The sequence below is a fragment of the Dendrobates tinctorius genome, unplaced genomic scaffold, assembly GCF_039654945.1.
Source record: "Dendrobates tinctorius isolate UK_male_01 unplaced genomic scaffold, ASM3965494v1 ptg000145l, whole genome shotgun sequence".
NCBI lineage: Eukaryota > Metazoa > Chordata > Amphibia > Anura > Dendrobatidae > Dendrobates > Dendrobates tinctorius.
Window position 1 is genome coordinate 1,900,457 of NW_027361812.1, and position 20,706 is coordinate 1,921,162.

General features: G+C 44.1%; 1 protein-coding gene across 8 annotated transcripts in view; it reads right to left on the minus strand.

The window, feature by feature from the left end:
* Positions 1-20,706, minus strand: part of FNDC3A (fibronectin type III domain containing 3A) — a 344,582-nt gene that overhangs the window by 70,996 nt on the left and 252,880 nt on the right. For all 8 annotated transcript variants that reach the window (XM_073546112.1, XM_073546108.1, XM_073546110.1 and 5 more), the window contains 3 exons: positions 19,521-19,579; positions 17,584-17,741; positions 14,041-14,100 (listed from right to left, as the gene is read on the minus strand). In XM_073546112.1, the coding sequence (XP_073402213.1) occupies positions 14,041-14,100; positions 17,584-17,741; positions 19,521-19,579 (277 nt within the window). The remainder of the gene's footprint in view (positions 1-14,040; positions 14,101-17,583; positions 17,742-19,520; positions 19,580-20,706) is intronic.

The window sequence follows — 20,706 nt, forward strand, 5'->3', positions numbered from 1 at the left end:
TTAATCCTAGGAGAGGATCCATGAAAGGAAACAATGCACAATACTTACAGGGAAAACTTACACAAAAGTGACTAATCTGTCAGACATCTACAAATCTCCCCATCCATACAGCCCTACAGCTCTTAGGCACAACTAGAAATCTCGGAAACAAGGTTGATAAAATAATGGAGGTTTTCTTTATAGAAATTTCAGTAACGGAAAAGTCTCTAGGAGTGCGTCCATTCCACGCCATCCACAGTCTATGTCTTTCAAGCAGCATTCAGTGCATTCATCAGCCCCTTGACATCCATTGTTTGTGTCTATCCCATAGGATATGCTGGACGGGACAATCTCAGGGATTCCCAGAGACAATAAAATGGAGTGTTAAGCCCCCCATAGACATTAAATGGCTGTAGACAGAGCAATAGTTTGGCCTATCATATGTCTGGCAGCCATCTCAGCCGATTCGCCCATACACAGAGTTCCTATGTTCTCTATGAGAAAGAGTCTCTGCCAGACACCTCTGGCAGCAGATATCTCTGGGAGAACAAAAAGATCTGCAGCTCAAAATCGGGCATGCCGGATCCTTATCTTCCCGAACATTATCTGTCAGGAGCCCCCTTACACATTAGGTTGTGGCCAGAGTCAGTTGATATCGACGGGTTTGGCTTACATTACTCTAATGTATATGGGGGGCGTAAGTGTGCATGTGTGACCACGGCTCCAATCAAACGCAGGGCTTCAATCCTTCATTCTTAGAACTGGTAGGGATCTCCTATCCTACACCACACATTATCACCTATCCAATAACACACCAATGTTATTACCATTACCTACATTATCATGGATAAAAATATCACCAGAAATATTAATAACCCCAAAGTCATCTCATAATGCCAGCAGCATAGGCTGACCCTTGGACCTAGAAAATAAAACATATTAACCACTAAGCCATGTTTTCTGAGGATACAATATCCATAAAATCACAACTGAGTACTAGAAAACTATTTGTCAATTGCAGATATTTTCAGTTGTGTGTGTCATTACCAGATCCCCGATGCCTCTTACTATGAAGTAGATGTGGTAAAGGTCCACTCTGTTGTTTGCCAAGTTTCAATTCATATTCCCAGGTCATAACACCACGGCACCACACACTGTGGAGTGGCGACTCCCAAGTACTGCAGCTCAGCTTATTCCTTGGAGCTAAAATACAGAATCCAAGAAAGGCCACCACACAAAGTACAGAGCTGTGATGCTCCGGCAACGGCCGATCAGGTGCTGCACCCCAAGCGAGCAGACACTGATGACCAATCTTAGGCCGGGATCACACATTCGAGGAATACGGCCGAGTCTTGCATGTTAATATCCGGCACTGACGCCAGCACTTAGGAGTGGAGCATGCAGCTCCATGTATTGCTGTGCGGCCACACGCTCCGCTTCTGATTGCCGGCGGCAGTGCCAGGTATTAAAATGCGAGACTCAGCCGTATTCCTTGCATGTGTGATCCTGGCCTTAAGGCCACATTCAGTATTTTACAATAGAATTTGTAAGCCAGCACTTGATTCAATTATACTTTTTCTCAGATTGTTCCACTCCTGGTTTTGGCTAAGGGTATGTCCCCACAGTCAGTAAACGCTGCGGGTTGGATGCTGCGTACATCCGTAGAGTCCAACCCGCAGAGGCCAGATGTTACAGCATAGTGGATGGGATATCAAGAAATCCTATGTCCACAACTATCTGCATAGACGCCCGCGGATTACCTGCAGAGATGGACATGCAGCTTGTCAGTTTATCTTGCGGAGACGCGAGCCTCCACAAGTTAAATATCACCCACACAATGTATTGGACGCGGTGACTCCACACGGTTCCATAAACACATGCAGATTCACCTGTGTACAAAAGCTGGCAGTGCTTTAAACGCAGTGGACATGTGCTGTGTCCAAAGCACTGCCGATTACTGACCGTGGGAACGTAGCCTTACAAATACTGCTGTAAAATATTCACCAAATACAGAACATGGCTCAAGTATAGGTCATCGATATCGTAATTCTGGAGAACGTCTTGTATAACGTTCAATCCTAAAGTGCAAGCACAACCTCTTAGGGTAGGTGCAGACGATCAGTAATTGCTGAGAGTTAGATGCTGTGTACTTGTGCAGCATACAGATGTTACAGCATAAGTGGATGGGAATTTATGAAACACCCGCGGAGACAGACACGCGACGCTTCTCTCCAGACCATAGCATTTTGAGCCTCCGCAAGAGAAATTTCACCCATGCAACGTATTGGACGCAGTGAGTCCGCACAGTTCAGTGAACACATGCGGATCTATCTGCGTTCAATAGACGGCAGCGCTTGGACACAGTGAACATGCGCTACGCCAAAGCGCTGCCACTTCTGGATCGCCTGCACATACCCTTAAAATGTATGAGTAAGCTCCTAGTAGCCGAAGGATGGAAAACCTTAGAGTTTTTATATGAATAAAAAAACAAAACAACAAATGTCCGGCTAGTGACATTTTCAAACCTTAAAAGCAGGTCAACTGTCCAAAAAAGCTCAACACAAAATAATAGAATTGTAATCCACACAACAATTGAGGAAAATACTTATGACAGAATTCAGGTTGTTTATGAAGGAGCTTCAAGCAGCTGACGTTCTTACAGAAAAGGATCCAGTTTACAGTCTTTGCCTCACCGGCAGCGAGATCCCAAATCACTACTTGTACACTAGCACCATCTATAGTGTGATAATTAGAATGCACTCTCTTAAGGCCCTTTTACATTTAGCGATGCACCAGCGATCCAAACCACGATATGACCCGGTCAGGATCGCTGGTGCATCGCTAAATGGTAGCTAGTGAGCTGCCACACAGGCAGATCTCACAGCGACGTAGCGATGCAGCCGCACTCGTTACTTACCTTTCAGACGCGGCGATCCTGACGTCCTCCGTCCGCACGTCGCTCATCGGCGCCAGCAGGAAGCCCAGCAGGATGCGCCCGACGAGAAATGGACCCGTCCGATCTCGCGCGATCAGCGATGGACAGCGGGGGAGCCGGTCGGAGATAAGTATCACACATAGCAATATCGCTAAAACGTCACAAAATCGGTGACGTTATAGCGATATTGCTAGCGATATCGCTATGTGTAAAACCCCCTTTAAAAGCAAGAGGGAAAACCTGTATAATATATTATACTAGCTGAAGAGCCCGGCGCTGCCCGGGCATAGTAACGAACTATGGTTAGTCATAACAAAATATAATATGTATGTATGTATGTATGTATGTATGTATGTATGTATGTATGTACAGCCCCGCCCACTCCACATAGCCACATTCACTATAATATCCCACATCATCCTGTCAGCCAGAGCTACCGGACAACAACCCCTAATATCCCACATGGTCCCATCAGCCAGATCCACCGGACTACTACCCCCAATATCACACATGGTCCCATCAGCCAGATCCACCGGACAACTACCCCTAATTTCCCACATCATCCCATCAGCCAGAGCCACTGGACTACTCCCCCTAATATCCCACATCATCCTGTCAGCCAGAGCCACCGAACAACCACTAATATCCCAAATCATCCCATCAGCTTGGGGTCAGAACCAGAGTGCTGAGTGGAACCGTCCTAACTTCCATACCGGGAATCCCTTTAAGAGAGGTCTAGCATTAGAAGCAGAGCGGTGATTGGATTTGCCCTGACTTCCATACCAATGATCCCTTTATTAGAAGCCTGGGGTGAAAATCAGATTGCTGAGGGATTTACCCTAACTTCCATACTGGAGATCCCTTTAAGAGAGGCCTGAGGTCAGTACCAAAGCGCAGAGTGTATTTGTCCTCACTTCCATACCAATGATCCCTTTAAGAGGGGCCTTGGGTCAGAACCAGAGCGCTGAGTGGATTTGCCATGACTTGCATACCAATGATCCCTTTAAGAGACCCTGGGGTCAGAACCACAGAGCTGAGTGGAACAGTCATAACTTCCATACCGGGGATCCCTTTAAGAGATGCCTGGGGTCAGAACCAAAGCGCTGGATGGATTTGCACTGACTTCCATACCAATGATCCCTTTAAGAGGGAAGATGTGCCTATAGGATGGAGGATGTGTGATGTGTATATGGGCACGGGAGGGGGGATTCATTTCTGTCATGTGCTCTCTGCTCCTTTCAGGGGGGGGGGCAGACAATGGCTGGGAGCTTATGTCCCCGAAGATGCTAGATTTCTCCCACCATGTCAGTGTCTGCTGAGGTGTTGTCAAGTGGGAAAACTTGCTCATAGCAACCAATCACAGCTCAGCTTCTTTTAACCAGCTCTGGTGAAATGAGAGATACTTAGTGATTGGTTGCAAGGAAAACTGTTTCTCATAGCAACCAATCACAGCTCAGCTTCTTTTGAACAGCCCTGGTGAAATGACAGATGCTTCGTGATTGGTTGGTGATACACACACACACATTCAGAGAGAGATTATATATATGTATACACACACGTACGTGTGTGTGTGTGTGTGTGTGTGTAATTAATATATATATATATATATATATATATATATATATATATATATATATATATATATATATATATATATTTATTGTGATAAAACACTCCGGGATCGGCTTTGCTGGGGTCAAAGGTCGCGTGCGTTCAGCATGAAACTCAGGTGCAGAGCTGGGGTTCGGGTGTAACTGACCCTGGGTCAGGTTTATTAACGGTGAAAGCAATGCAAAAGGAAATAAAACATAAAACAAATCCTTGCCTGTCCGGCACTAACTAAACAAGGTACAACCTAACTACCAACTAGCGGGCTTCTCCCATCCAGCCAAACCACAGTTACCGTGGGCACTGCTTTCACTCACGAGTGTCTCTCACACAGACAGGCTCTCTGTGTTCCCAGGCTGAGACACTCACACAACCACCTGGCATCCTTTTATATCCACCTCCCATTATTCATTAGCAAGCAGGTGCGATACTGACCAGACTAGGCCACATAGGAAAGGAATCTGGGCGAGATATACCAGCCCTCATCCACTATTCCCACATGATTCTCACATATCCCCCCCTCTGCTCAGACCACTCCGGTCGAGCAATGACACCCGCCAAACAGTGCACTCGGGACAGGGCATCTGCATTTCCCATCTGTACCCCTGGGCGGTGCTCCACAGTAAAAGTGTAGGCCTGCAGGGAAAGGAACCACCGGGTCACCCGGCTATTCCGTTCCTTGTTCAAGTGCATCCACTTGAGAGGGGCATGGTCAGTGATCAGCCTGAACTTTTGGCCCACCAGGTAATATTTGAGGGCATCCAGAGCCCACTTAATGGCGAGGCACTTTTTTTCTACGACTGCATACCTTTGCTCGTGTTTATTCAGCTTTCTGCTGAGATAGAGGACTGGGTGTTCCACTCAGTCCCTCACTTGTGAGAGTACTGCCCCGATACCGGTATCAGAGGCATCCGTTTGTACCACAAACTCGCTGCGGAAGTCTGTAGTCACCAGTACGGGCTGAGAGCAAAGTGCCCGTTTTAGGCTATGGAAGGCTTCTTCAGCCGCTAAACTCCATTTAATCATGACGGAGTCTTTCCCTTTTGTGAGATCTGTCAGGGGGGTAGCGATGGCTGCAAAATTGGGTATGAACCGGCGATAATAGCCGGCGATCCCCAGGAAGGCTTGCACCTGCTTCTTGTTGACAGGTTGTGGCCAGTCCTGAACCGCCTGAATCTTATCAACCTGGGGTTTAACAACACCCCTCCCAATTACATACCCCAAATACCAGGCTTCTTCTAGCCCGATGTGACATTTCTTGGGGTTCACGGTTAGACCTGCCTCCCACAGGTCGTCAATCACAGCTTGTACTTTCTGGAGATGATTCTCCCAGTCCAAGCTGTAAATGACAATGTCGTCCAAATAGGCCGAAGCGTACTGCCTATGTGGCCTCAGGACTTGATCCATCAGTCTCTGTAAGGTCGCCGATGCTCCGTGCAGTCCAAACGGCATATACACATACTGAAATAGACCTTCTGGGGTAGCAAATGCCGTCTTTTCTCTGGCAGCCTCCGCCAGAGGGATCTGCCAATACCCCTTTGTTAGGTCTAGGGTCGTAATATACCGGGCTTTTCCTAACCGATCTACTAACTCGTCGAACCGGGGCATAAGGTAAGCATCAAATTTTGAGACCGCATTCAGTTTCCTGAAGTCATTGCAGAACCGGATGGTGCCGTCCGGTTTAGGAATTAGCACAATCGGGCTGGACCAAGCACTGTGCGATTCCTCAATGACACCTAACTCTAACATTGCCTTCACTTCTCGGGAAACGGCTTCACGGCGCGCTTCCGGGATTCGGTAGGGCTTTACGTGAACTGTGACACCAGGTTCCGTTACGATGTCATGTTTTATTAGCGTAGTCTGCCCGGGTTTTTCTGAGAAAAACTTTTGGTTGTGAAGTAGAAACTACCTGACCTCAGTCATTTGCAGCTCCGAGAGAGTCTCTGCAACCCGTACCTCCGGTACGGTACGGTATGCTCCGCTGACAAGGCAGACCGATCTTTCCAGGGTTTTATCAGATTTACATGATAAATCTGTTCAGGTTTCCGTTTACCTGCCTGGTATACTTTGTAGTTTACTTCACCAACTCTTTCCTTAATCTCAAAGGGGCCCTGCCACTTTGCCAGGAACTTACTGTCCACCGTGGGGACCAGGATCAACACCCTATCTCCGGGTGCAAACGTACGGATCTTGGCGCCCCTATCAGATTCTTTTTTGGGCTCCTTGAGCCTGTATCATGTGTTCTTTGACGATAGGCATAACAGCCGCAATACGGTCCTGCATTTGTGTGACGTGATCTATCACTGTTTTAAACGGAGTGACCTGACCCTCCCAGGTTTCTTTTGCAACGTCTAACAGTCCGCGAGGACGTCGGGCGTACAATAACTCGAAAGGCGAGAATCCCGTGGAAGACTGGGGTACTTCCCTGATTGCAAAAAGCAAATACGGAAGTAAATAGTCCCAGTTCTTCCGTTCCTTGTCTATCACCTTTCTCAGCATCTGCTTCAGAGTTTTATTGAACTGTTCGACCAACCCGTCTGTTTGAGGGTGATACAAGGATGTGCGTAACGGTTCGATTTGTAACAATCGGCAGAGCTCCTTCATTACCCTGGACATAAAGGGGGTCCCCTGGTCGGTGAGTATCTGTTTTGGTATACCGACCCAACTAAACACATGCACCAGTTCCTTGGCAATCGTCTTGGTGGCCGTGTTACGCAAAGGGATGGCCTCCGGTTAACGAGTGGCATAATCCAAGATGACCAGGATATGTTGGTGTCCACGTGCAGACCGTGGAAGGGGCCCAACTAAATCCATCCCAATCCTTTCAAACGGGACTTCAATAATTGGTAGGGGTACCAAAAGGCTACAGAACCGGGTCTTAGGTGCAGAGGCTTGGCAGTCAGGACAAGACTCACAATATACACGAATATCGTGATGCATGCCTGGCCAAACAAAACAGTGTAATATCCTTTCGGTGGTTTTCTGGACTCCCAGGTGACATCCCATCACATGTCCGTGGGCCAGGTCCAGCACCTGCCACCGGTAGGGTTTTGGCACGACTAATAGTTGCACCGTATCCTCCCCCTTTTTCTCTGATAGAGTAAATCATTCTCCAGAAGCATGTAAGGATATGCCAGCCTAGAGCCAGGTTCTACGGGTACCCCATTTATCACTTTTACATTTGTCCTAGCCTGAGAAAGGGTAGGATCCTTTATTTGCTCGCTTTGGAAGTCATCTTTCTGAACTTCTAAATCCGGCAAACTTCGAGGTGGACGGCTGTCGGCCTCCTCCTCTTCCCCGGTCTCCTCCGTATCATCCGCCATGACTGAAAACGGGAACTGCAGGTCATTTCCCGCAGACTCTTCCCCCGAGTCTTCCGGGGAGACCTCTTCCAGGGGTTCGGGACCCACACGCGCCCTGGGAGAAGAATCATGTACACGATTACCCGAGGGCATCAACTGATTCTCCCACAATTGCCAGAAGTGGGGAAAATCCCGGCCCAGGATAACATCATGCAATAACGCCGGGACGAGTCCCACTTTATGTTGCACAGACCCATAGGAAGTAGTAATGCATATGACCGTGGTGAGATACGAACAGGTGTCTCCATGCACACACGTTACAGAAAATTTGTCTGATGGTCCAGTCGGGGCTGACACCAGACTGGCCTTCACCAGAGTCACCACACTTCCCGAGTCTAACAATGCCACCACATTTTTGCCATCAACAGTTAAATCACACAAGTGTTTTTCCACATCCTTTTGACCGGCATTCACACTCACTACCCGTGCAACCATAGACATGCGGTTTTTAGAGTCTGACGTCGCACTGCATGGGTTCAGTAGTGACCGGACAGTTCGCAGCAATATGTCCCATCTTTTGGCAGTGGAAACACCTAACGGGCCCCCTTGCTTAGACCACAGTTCGTTACTCTCGGCCTCGCAGTGCGGGCAGTCCCGTTTTCCTCCCCCACTGTCTTAGGGATTTTTCCATCTCCCCTACTCCCTGGAACAGTCTTATCGGTTCCACGTGGAGATGATGAAGAACGAGGTGGGGTAGCGTCGTCTCGGAGTCCTTCTGCCACGGAGTAACGTTCAACCAGATCCACCAGTTGATCTGCCGTCGTAGGATTTCCATGGCTTACCCACTTCCTCAGGGCTGGCGGTGGAGCTCTCAGGTACTTGTCCATGACGACTCTCTGGATTATCTCTGGCACTGTCAACACCTCGGGTTGTAGCCACTTCTTCGTCACGTGGATCAGGTCGAACATCTGTGACCGCGGTGGTTTATCCGGCTGATAAGTCCATTGATGCACTCTCTGTGCACGGACAGCGGTCGTCACTCCCAGCCGGGCCAAGATCTCGGCTTTCAATTTGTCAAAGTCCTGCGCAGCTTCAGGTTCCAAGTCATAATACGCCTTTTGGGCCTCACCGGAAAGAAACGGGGCAATCAGGCCGGCCCATCGTGCCTTCGGCCATTTTTCTCGCACCGCCGTCCGTTCAAACGTGGTCAGGTATGCCTCGACGTCATCTTCGGTCGTCATCTTCTGCCAGTACCGACTCACGTGAATCACTCTCGACTCTGTTTCCAGGTTAACCTCAGGTAAGCTTGCCAGGCGCTGCGCCACCTGCTGGAGAAGCGAACGATCGGTAGCTGTCATGTCCACTCCTTCAGCTGGGCCATCATCACCCGATTAGCTTCTTGCTGGACGGCGGTGGACTGTACCAGCGCTTTCACCACGTCCTCCATGCTCATGCTTGCAACGTGATGCCCGCATTCTCCACCACAATGTGATAAAACACTCCGGGATCGGCTTTGCTGTGGTCAAAGGTCACGCGCGTTCAGCATGAAACTCAGGTGCAGAGCTGGGGTTCGGGTGTAACTGACCCTGGGTCAGGTTTATTAACGGTGAAAGCTGGGGTTCGGGTGTAACTGACCCTGGGTCAGGTTTATTAACGGTGAAAGCAATGCAAAAGGAAATAAAACATAAAACAAAACCTTGCCTGTCCGGCACTAACTAAACAAGGTACAACCTAACTACCAACTGGCGGGCTTCTCCCGTCCAGCCAAACCACAGTTACCGTGGGCACTGCTTTCACTCACGTGTGTCTCTCACACAGACAGGCTCTCTGTGTTCCCAGGCTGAGACACTCTCACAACCACCTGGCATCCTTTTATATCCACCTCCCATTATTCATTAGCAAGCAGGTGCGATACTGACCAGACTAGGCCACATAGGAAAGGAATCTGGGCGAGATATACCTGCCCTCATCCACTATTCCCACATGATTCTCACAAAATTATATTATATTATAATATAATATAATATAATATAATATATATATATATATATATATATATAATTTTGTGAGAATCATGTGGGAATAGTGGATGAGGGCAGGTATATCTCGCCCAGATTCCTTTCCTATGTGGCCTAGTCTGGTCAGTATCGCACCTGCTTGCGAGGCAAGGATTTGTTTTATGTTTTATTTCCTTTTGCATTGCTTTCACTGTTAATAAACCTGACCCAGTGTCCGTTATACCCAGACCCCGGCTGTGCGCCTGAGTTTCATGCTGAACGCACGTGACCTTTGACCCCAGCAAAGGCGATCCCGGAGTGTTTTATCACAAAATATATATATATATATATATATATATATATATATATACACACATACATATACATATACATACACAAACAGGGATACAGGGGTTGGACAAAATAATGGAAACACCTGGAAATATCAACAAAAGTTAGTTTAATATGGTGTAGGTCCACCTTTTGCGGCGATTACAGCCTCAATTCTCCGAGGTATGGATTCATACAAGGTGTGAATTGTTTCCAAAGGAATTGTAGCCCATTCTTCAGTCAAAACACCCTCCAGTTCTTTGAGCGACGATGGCAGTGGAAGTCGACGTCTAACTTGAATCTCCATAAATGCTCAATAATGTTGAGGTCTGGGGATTGTGGGGGCCAGATGAGATGCTCAACTTCATTACAATGTTCCTCGTGCCATGCTTTAACGATTCTAGCTGTATGAATTGGTGCATTATCATCCTGAAAGATGGCGTTCCCCTCCGGGAACAGTGCTGGAACCATAGGATGCACTTGGTCGCCCAAAATGCCTAAATAATCGCGGCTGTTAATTCTTCCATGAAGGGATATCATTGGCCCGGCGGATCTCCACGAAATAGCACCCCAGATCATCACAGAACCTCCGCCATGTTTTACGGTTGGGAGAAGGCAGTCTGCATGGAATGCTTCTTTCGGCTGTCTCCAAACGTACACTCGGCTGGAGGTCGGAAATAGGGTAAACGATGATTCGTCTGAGAATAACACATGTTTCCACTGCTCGAGGGACCAATTCTGGAGGTTTCTACACCACTCTAAACACTTGGAAACATTTGTCATTGAGAGCAGCGGTTTTCGAATTGCAGCTCTTCCGTGGAATCCAGATTTGTGCAGCTCCCGACGAACAGTTTTCATGGAAACTGGGTTCTGTAGGTGTTCGTTGAGCTCAGCAGTGATTTTCGGAGCCGTGGTCTTGCGATCCTCTCTCACAATTCGCTTTAGAGTCCGACGGTCTCTCTCAGTCAACTTCGACTTTCGACCGGACCTGTGCATTGCTGCGGACGTTTTTCCTTCTCTTTCAAACGCAGTCATTACTTTGGAGACAGTACCTCTTGACACGCCAAGCATTCGGGCACTTTCTGTTACACTAGCGCCTGCCATACGAGCACCAACAATTTGGCCTCTTTGAAAATCCGAGAGGTCTGCCATTGGTATCAGACTCTCATCAATGTTCTTACAATTCTGCAAAACAAACAGTTACCGTAATTTACATACACATAACACAAATAATCAACTACAAAACATTACCATATGTCACGGCTTGCATGTTTATAACGTTTGAAGAGTATGATGCCAACGCGTTAGGTGTTTCCATTATCTTGTCCAACGTACGTACACATATATATATATATATATATATATATATATATATATATATATATATATATATATATATCTATATATATATCTATATATATATATATATATATATTTTTATGTAGGCCCAGTCCTGAAAGAACTTACTTTTTTGTGGCATATCTGAACCGAGACCTACTGATATGGCCTCAAACTCCAATCCACTGAAAGACGATGGCGTAACTGAACAAAGTATAGCAACCAACACTGAGCTCACAGGGGCACTTTTACTCTGTCTTAAAGGAGTTGTTCACCATCAAACACACCCGTTCTAAATGGCCCAATGTGCTACATAAAATAATAAAAAAATAAAAACATACCCACTTAGCATTTATCCGTGTGTCCCCCAGTGATCTCATGACATACAATGTCAGGTGAGTGCTGCAGACTTCACAATTTTCATCACAGCAGACTTGCAACACAAGGAACAATAGGTGTCATAAGGCTTTGGCTTTAGAGGGGCAAGTAATATGGTGTCCAGTGATTGAGATACTCCAATAGGTTCTAGCATTAGAGTTTTCATTAATAGCTACTTCTTAAGTCACAGATGAAGGCAAGTGGGCTACTCCTAAGCAATAAATGCCTACTAAAGTGTCTGAATGACTGCAACCTCACAACAGAAAAACATTTAAAGCAAAATCTTTATGAAACCTATTGAGCTTGGCTGCAGCATGGTGTTGGCGATCTGGCATCATTGAGCAAAGGCTACACAGGATAAAGATTGTCAATGTCCTGAAACAGCATAGGTTGGCAAGATAGTCTTGGAGCCAGAGAAGGGTCCTCTCAACCCTTGTTACCAGAGCTACTAAAATATTGGGGCTGTCTGACGAGACGCGCAACAGTGCTACAATAATATATACAGTATTGCTAAGTGGATTCATGTTGCATACATTTTAGTTGCAATGAGCGGACTTATGAAGCTGATACATGAGCTATATTAATACAGTACATGAATCTGAATGAATTCTGGGAAATTCAGCAACCACAGTTTTCAGAGATATACTACAGTGGCAATAAAACAGAGCTTGTGAAAACAGATCTGTCACCAGATTTCAAAATACAAAATGTATACGTTATGAAACAGACCTTCCTTAGACCTGGGGAGGCTGGTGCACTTACTCTGAAAATACACGTAAGAATGGCTGTACGATCTTCATATTAAAAAGAGCGTATAATGTGTCCAACTAAGCAGTGAGAGTGATCAAGAATCCCAGTGTGTTCAGCCTCTGCAGCTTGCACTGAGCAGTGCGAGATCTCAGCAGCAGGGCAGATGCTGAGGAGCTGTCAATGAGACAAATCTTTCTTAAAGGATAATATACAGCCATTCTCACAAGGATTTCATAAGTAAATACAGCACCCTCATCAGGTCTCAGATCTATTTGTAACATACGCAGTTTGTAACGTGAAATCTGGTGACAGATCAGTTATAAGTCTTTTGAGTTAAGTTTGTGCGTAAAGGGGCTGTCCTCTACTTTTGTATGGATAGTCTATCCTTATGCTAGATAATCAATCCCAGATCGGTGGGTTGTGACACCCAGCATCCCTGACGATCAGCCGTTTTAGGTGCTTGCAGGATGTGATCAGTTGCGGAGCTGCACAGCTCTGCCAGTTGTATAGTAGCTGTGGCGGATTCCTGCATGTCCGTCCCTTTCAAATGATTAGGGGTGGATCTGACGTATCCCGCTGCAGTCACTGTACAGCTGACGGAGGTGTGCCGTTCCACTGCGCAACTGAGCAAATCCGTCCACAGCCGGCATCGGGAACAATTGACTGGTAGGATTGAAGGGTGCCACAACCCAAGTAACCTCAAATCCTGTGGAGCTTATTTTTGGACTTGCATGCACTGCTTGACATAGTACACGATTCCAGTTATAATTGAAGATTAATAATTTATTCCCAACGTGTTTCGAAGTAAGAACTACTTCTTCCTCAGGGGTTGACAGACAAGATGTCAGTTATCCCCTGAGGAAGAAGTAGTTCTTACTTCGAAACGCGTTGGGAATAAATTATATTGATCTTCAATTATAACTGGAATCGTTTATTATGTCAAGCAGCGCATGGAAGTCCAAAAATAAGCTCCACAGGATTTGATATATCAGCGGTCACTTGTTTGACCATTGGACGTGCAGCAGCTGACTACTAATCCCATATGCTTGATCTCTCCTACAGCAGGTGAGTGGATCCCTTATAATTTTAAAAGTATCATCGGATAAGACCCTATTTGCGCTTCTCTGTTCCTATAGTGTATTATACTGAAACAAAAGTAACCTGATATTGACGACCAATCCTACGGCCATCTACATAGAAGTAACCGACAACAATTTAACTCAATTACGGCACCGCAAAATGCTTTCATTTTACTTGTTTTCTTCTGTTCGGTTGGCGATTTACTTGTCAGTCACCAATGTGAGCTAGACATGAGCTATTTATCATTTCATGTCATAAACTGAAACACTATAACTGATGCCACAGATAGACAAAATAATATCCACAACCTGAGTACGGCACAACACATAATGGCGTCACTGACCTGGCGTGATAATCTGTCGCAGGTCTCAAATCATCCACGGTAACACTGGTTTTCTCTCCGCTGAAAAGAAAATGAAAGCATCTGTGACTTAGCTGTGCAGTCATTTGATGTGTGAAAATACCGTCATTTATTTCTAGACGTCTTAGGCATTTACACTATTGCTCCTATTAAAGGCAATTTGCACACAATATATTCTTTTAAAAATGTTATTTGTCATTGTTAGAATAAAAACAAAAGAAATTCTCAAAGTCAAAACCAACAACTAAAGTCAAACATCACAAAACTCAGATTCAGCAATACTCTGCTGGCGAAGAAAAGCAGATGTCTGACCTCAGAGAAAGCTGATCGAGAACATAATGAACTAATCAGCGCTTATTTAACCCCTTCACCCCAGAGCCTGCTTGCACCTTTATGACCGGGCCAAATGTTACAATTCTGACCAGTGTCACTTTATGTGTTAATAACTCTGGAACGCTTCAATGGATCCCACTGATTCTGAGACTGATATTTCATGATATATTGTACTTCATGACAGTAGTAACATTTATTTGATATGAACTGCATTTCTTTTCGAAAAAAAAAAATCAGGCATTTGGCGAAAATTTTGCAATTTCCAAACTTAATTTTTACTCCCTGAAGTCAGAGTTATGTAACACAAAATAGTTAATAAATAACATTTCCCACATGTCTACTTTACATCAGCACAATTTTTTAAACAATTTTCTTTTGTTAGGAACTTAGAAGGGTTAAGAGTTCACCAGCGGTTTCTTATTTTTCCAAAATTTTTTTACAAAAGCATTTCTTTAAGGACCACACCACATTTGAAGAAACTTTAAAGGGGCCTATATGACAAAAATACCCAAAACTGACACCACTGTAAAAACTGCACCCCTCCACAACCACATTAAAGAAAAATATCAACACTTTAGGTGCCTCAGATGATGAACTAATGGAATGTGGAAGGAAAAAATTAACATTTAACTTTTTTTCACAAACATCTTACTTTAGACCAAAATTTCTTTATTTTCACAAGGGAAACAGGGGAAAAAAAATTGACTCCAAAATTTGTTGAGCAATTTCTTCTGAGAAGGCAGATACCTTATATGTGGGGAAAAAGTACTGTTCGGGCCCACGGTAGGGCTCAGAAGGGAAGGAGCACCGTTTAACTTTTTGAACGCAAAATTGTCTGGAATCGAAAGCGGATGCCATTTCCCTTTTGGAAAGCGCCTGATGTGCCTAAACAGTGGAAACCCTCCACAAGTGGTGCCATTTTGGAAACTAGACCCCTCAAGGAATGTATCGAGATGTATGGTGAGCACCTTTAACCCCCAGGAACTTCACACAAGTTTGCAACGTTAAGCTGTGAAAATAAAAAAATAAAAATCACATTTTTCATACAAAAATGTTATTTTAGCCCCATTTCTAAATTTTCAGAAGAGAACCAGGAGAAATTGCACCACAAAAATTGTTGTGTAATTTCTCCTGAGTACGCAGATACCCCATATGTGGAGGAAAACTACTGTTTGGGCACACTACAGGGCTTGGAAGGGAAGGAGCGCTATTTGACTTAACGTAACATTTGCTGCAAATATTAGTGATCATCATATCTCATTTGGAGAGCCCCTAATGTGCCTAAATAGTAGAAACCCCCCACAAGTGACCCCATTTTGGAAACTAGACTCTTCAAGGAATGTATCTAGATGTGTGGTGAGATACATGACATTTTGGAATGACCACTTTGATAGAATTATGTGCGGATGTCATGTTGTGTTTGGAGAGCCCCTAGTGTGCCTAAACAGTGGAAAACCCCAACAAGTGACCCCATTTTGGAAACTAGACTTCTCAAGAAATTTATCTAGACGTGTGTTCAGCACCTTGAACCCCATGTGCCTCACAAAGTTTTATAACGTTCTGTAAAAATGGGAGAAAAGTTTTTTTCCTACAAAGCTGTTTTAGCCCCAAATTTTTTTCATTTTCACAATGATAGCAGGAGAAAATGGACCTCAAAATTTGTTGTGCAATTTCTCCTGAGCACACAGATACCCCATAAGCAAGAGAAAACTACTTTTGAGGCCCAGCACAAGCTCAAAAGGGAAAAAGCGATTTACTGGAGTTCAGAATTTGATGGAATGGATTGAGGGTGCCATGTCACATTGGCAGAGCCCCTGAGGTGCCAGAACAGCAGAAACTCCCCCATATGAGACATCATAAATAGGGGTGCAGGGATGACATTGACACTACTGGTGCCTCACAGAATTTTGTACTATTAGGCGGTGAAGAAAGAATAATTCAATTTTTACAACTAAAATGTTGTTTTAGACCCAGAATGGGAGGCAGAATGAACAAAAACCAGCAACTCAGGAATTGTTGGTTTTTTTTTATGCCGTTCCACGAGTGGTAAAATTGGATAAGGCAGTTTTATTTTTCGGGTAAGTATGATTGCAGCAATACCACATTTATGTTTTTTTTTTTGTGTTTTGGCGCTTTTACACAATAAAAACTATTTTAAAGCAGTATGGCAGCTTGTTTTTTGCAGGACAAGACAACGTTCTATCTACATACTTTTTGATCACATTTTATTTCACTTTTTGTTTAGCGATATCATGAAAACCATCGCTTTTTGCCCTGATTTGTCTTTTTTTTTTTTACGGCGTTTATCAAAGGTTTACCAGATGCGGCAATACCAAACATGAATTTTTTTTTTTTTTTTTTTTACAAAAAAAAAGAGAAATTTATCAGTACAATATATTATAAATATATATTTATTTTCTGATTTTTTTTCTTTAAAATATTGTTACAATTTTTTTTTCTATTTTTTTTTTTTACTTTGTCCCACCATGGACAAACATTGCAATGGCTTATAACTGTCAGTACTGCACTGACACAAACCCCTCAGACAGTACTTTGTGCATGATCTGAGGGGCTTGCCGTAGCCTGGCGACATGGATGTCATCATGACAACATCTGGGCACCATGGCAAAGAGCTAGCCACTGCGATGACAGTCGGGGCACCAATCGAAGTGCAGAGAGTGTTCCCTCCCTCTGCATGCCTGCTAAACACTGTGATCGCAGTATATAGGGGGTTAATGTGCTGGGAGAGGTGCGGCGCTCCTGCACTGAGTGCTGGGTGTCAGCTGTCAGGAATAGCTGACACCCAGCGTTGAATATTGACTGGACGTGAAGGTGTTAAAAGGCACTGTCCGTGAGATCAATTTTACATTACAGTAAGAGTTTTTGAAAGAATGTTACATAGAAAAAAGCAAACAAAGAAGACTTTAATAAGCCATACGCTGTTGCACAAAAATAAAGAAAAGCTTATGTTTCCTAAAGCATGTGTGAACATGGCTTTAGGAGACAGTCAACGGTTTCCTTTCTGTATTATATACGCAGTATACGCCTAGTTTAAACCAACCTGTATAGGAACAGCATCTGTTGAGCACATTCTTCTACATGAGCCAGCTTCATACTGATCAAATGAAGACAATAGCAAGGACAGGTCTTCTCAAAGATTCTTTCAAGGTCCCAATAAAATGAGTCACATACCTGTATGCAACCTTGTATTTTCCATCCTTCCCATTATTGGATAATAGTATTTCATAAGTGTAAACTTCAGGGGTAACGCTCCCATCATTTTCTTCACTGATCAGGCTGGAAGGAGGTGACCAAGTCAGTATTACAGACCTTGTCTGAATGTCAGATACCTAGAATGACACACATATTATTGTACAGTGTAACAATCCCTCCACCCATTGATACCAATGTTCACCAGGTCCAGTGGCTAAATGAGCTTCATTCATTACAACCAGCAGTTTTAATGTCAGTGACTTCAATGGCAAGTCATAGGTAAAAAAAAGTAAAAAAAGGGTGTGGCAAGGTTAAAAAAAAAAACGACAAACACATCCAAACACATTAAAAAAAAGTATATATATTTTCCCATACATTTGATACAATTTATTCACATCACAGGATACAACGTTTCAATACTATTTGTTGCACTATACTCTCCCTTTCCATATAAGTATATGCTGGTCGATATGTTTGTAAATGTTTGTAATGTGACACAAGTAAATTCAGATGCACACTGACTCATCCAGGAAGATAGACCTGGGAATCAGGGCTGACACAAATCTCACACTGAGAAATCTGCTCTGAGCTATGGTGCTCGTCTCTACTTTGAGTGTTGCTGTCCTTTATATAAAAAAAAACAAAAAAAAAAACTTAACTCATTGGGTTCCAAACACTTAAGGGTCAGATAAGCAAAGCTAGGAATAATTTATTTTTCTTATTTATTTTCAAGAGTTCATCATGCAGGTTGAATAAAATTATATTGTAATTTTGGCTGTTATGGGTGGCTCAGAGGGAGAGCTTGTAGGATGGAGTGTCAGAATTATCCTGAACTATATGTAAACCACTTAAGCTTAGAGAACATTGTCATTTTTCACACTATGCCCAGCACTTTGGACTTCTGTCTGTTGCAGAATTGTGGTAAAAAGTTTATGTGATGTGAGCTGATGGAAGCCTTTTATCTACATTCACTTCAGTGTTACCAATGCTGTTGTAGGTTGTTCAGTCTTTTACCAAAGCAAACTTAAGAGTGCTTCACAGAAGAGGTTTCCCAGCCCCCAGGCCCTTGATGTGGGCTCCACGGCATTTCTCAATGATTGGAAGGTTCACTTTCATCTCCGTGATAATGAGCAGCGAGCAATTTGAGTTTCCGCGTCTTAGATCTTTGATCTGCAACTCTGGTCTATGGCTATATTACAGTGTACATGCAGCCTACACAACGTGATCGCTGTATTGCAGCAGTCATTATGTGTGGGGAATGCACTTTTAACAGTATTGTAACGCAGAAACTAACATTACTGAGACCATATATCACAGATATTGGTTGTGGGTTTTCATGGCCTGAACGGAGAGGGTGCATCCTTGTAGCTCCAAAGTAAAGTCAGTCCATGCATGGAAATACACACAGAGGGTCAAAAAACAAAATTAGCTGCAACTTTTTTCCTATTCTCTACCATTACGGTCTACAGAATAAATCTGGCATCTATGATCAACTCAGTCAGTACCTAAAACATGCTGGCGGAGGAACTGCCGCAAAAGCGACAGCAAAACAGACCGTGAAGACACTTCAGAAAAAGTTGGTGGTCTTTGTCCTGAAGCGACGATGACAACCCCTAGGAAGTCTTCAGACCGCTGGCATCTTAAGAAGGTCATGTGCACAAATCCATAACGGTGTCCTCCCACCCGATCTGATATAGGGCATGTGGAGGAGGCTCAGCAAGTATGACGGTCAGTACAATTTCAGAGGTAAAATAATGTCCAAAGGGTTTTTTGCAACCAGTGAATAAAAATGTTCCTGGTCATGTGCTGGGACACGAGCTGGACTGTTGCACTTGAGAATCCTTCAATGACTAGGACAGATTTTTAACCACTGGAAGTAAACAATTAAGTAGTTGTAATAGGATTGCGGTACTTACCGCTGGCTTGGAAATGTTGGAGAGTTGCGCTTCCAAAGCTTTTGTCTCTTCATCTTTCTCTACAATGACCAAAAATATTGCTAATTATTGCTTTGTGCCCTTAGAAGTAATTTGCACTACAGTGTAAAACCGACCAGGTGTGAAATACATTACATTAAATGTCATCTCTCATGGCAAAACCGACTACTAACCTGCAGATGTGGGGTTAATCTAAAGTTGAGCGGCTGCTGCCTTCAGTCCTAGAAATATGGCATAGTGAGAAGCGGCTGTACCTACGCCTCAGAAGTGACTGACCGCCAGCTCGGCATTGATACACTACTGAGCAAGCTGTCGGTCAGCGTCGAGGCGAGGTTACAGCTGTCACTGACTATGCCTTGAGCGGTGACTGAAGCCGCGCCCCTGTGACTGAAAGCCGGAGGAACAGCATTATCTTCTAGTAGTTTGGTTTTCAGTGTGGCCTCTGCATAGCTTCATTAACCTGCAGACTAACCCTGTTACTAACCCTAGGTTGACAGAAATTTATATATATATATATATATATATATATATATACACACATACATATATATATATATACATATATATATATATATATATATATATTATACACACACACACAGTACAGACCAAAAGTATGGACACACCTTCTCATTCAAAGAGTTTTCTTTATTTTCATGACTATGAAAATTGTAGATTCATTCTGAAGGCATCAAAACTATGAATTAACACATGTGGAATTATAGAATTAATAAAAAAGTGTGAGACAACTGAAATTATGTCTTATATTCTAGGTTCTTCAAAGTAGCCACCTTTTGCTTTGATTACTGCTTTGCACACTCTTGGCATTCTCTTGATGAGCTTCAAGAGGTAGTCACCGGAAATGGTTTTCGCTTCACAGGTGTGCCCTGTCAGGTTTAATAAGTGGGATTTCTTGCGTTATAAATGGGGTTGGGACCATCAGTTGTGTTGTGCAGAAGTCTGGTGGATACACAGCTGATAGTCCTACTGAATAGACTGTTAGACAAAATTTGGCACAGTCACATGTCTGGACCCCGAGAGCATCATAGGCCATGTTGTGAGGCGAAATTTTAACCCCGCGCGTTCCAATTCACCAAACAATTTTGCCCCTATCTACATAATGCTGAAAAAGTGAAAGGAAAAGTGTTGGAGGCAAATTGACAGCTGC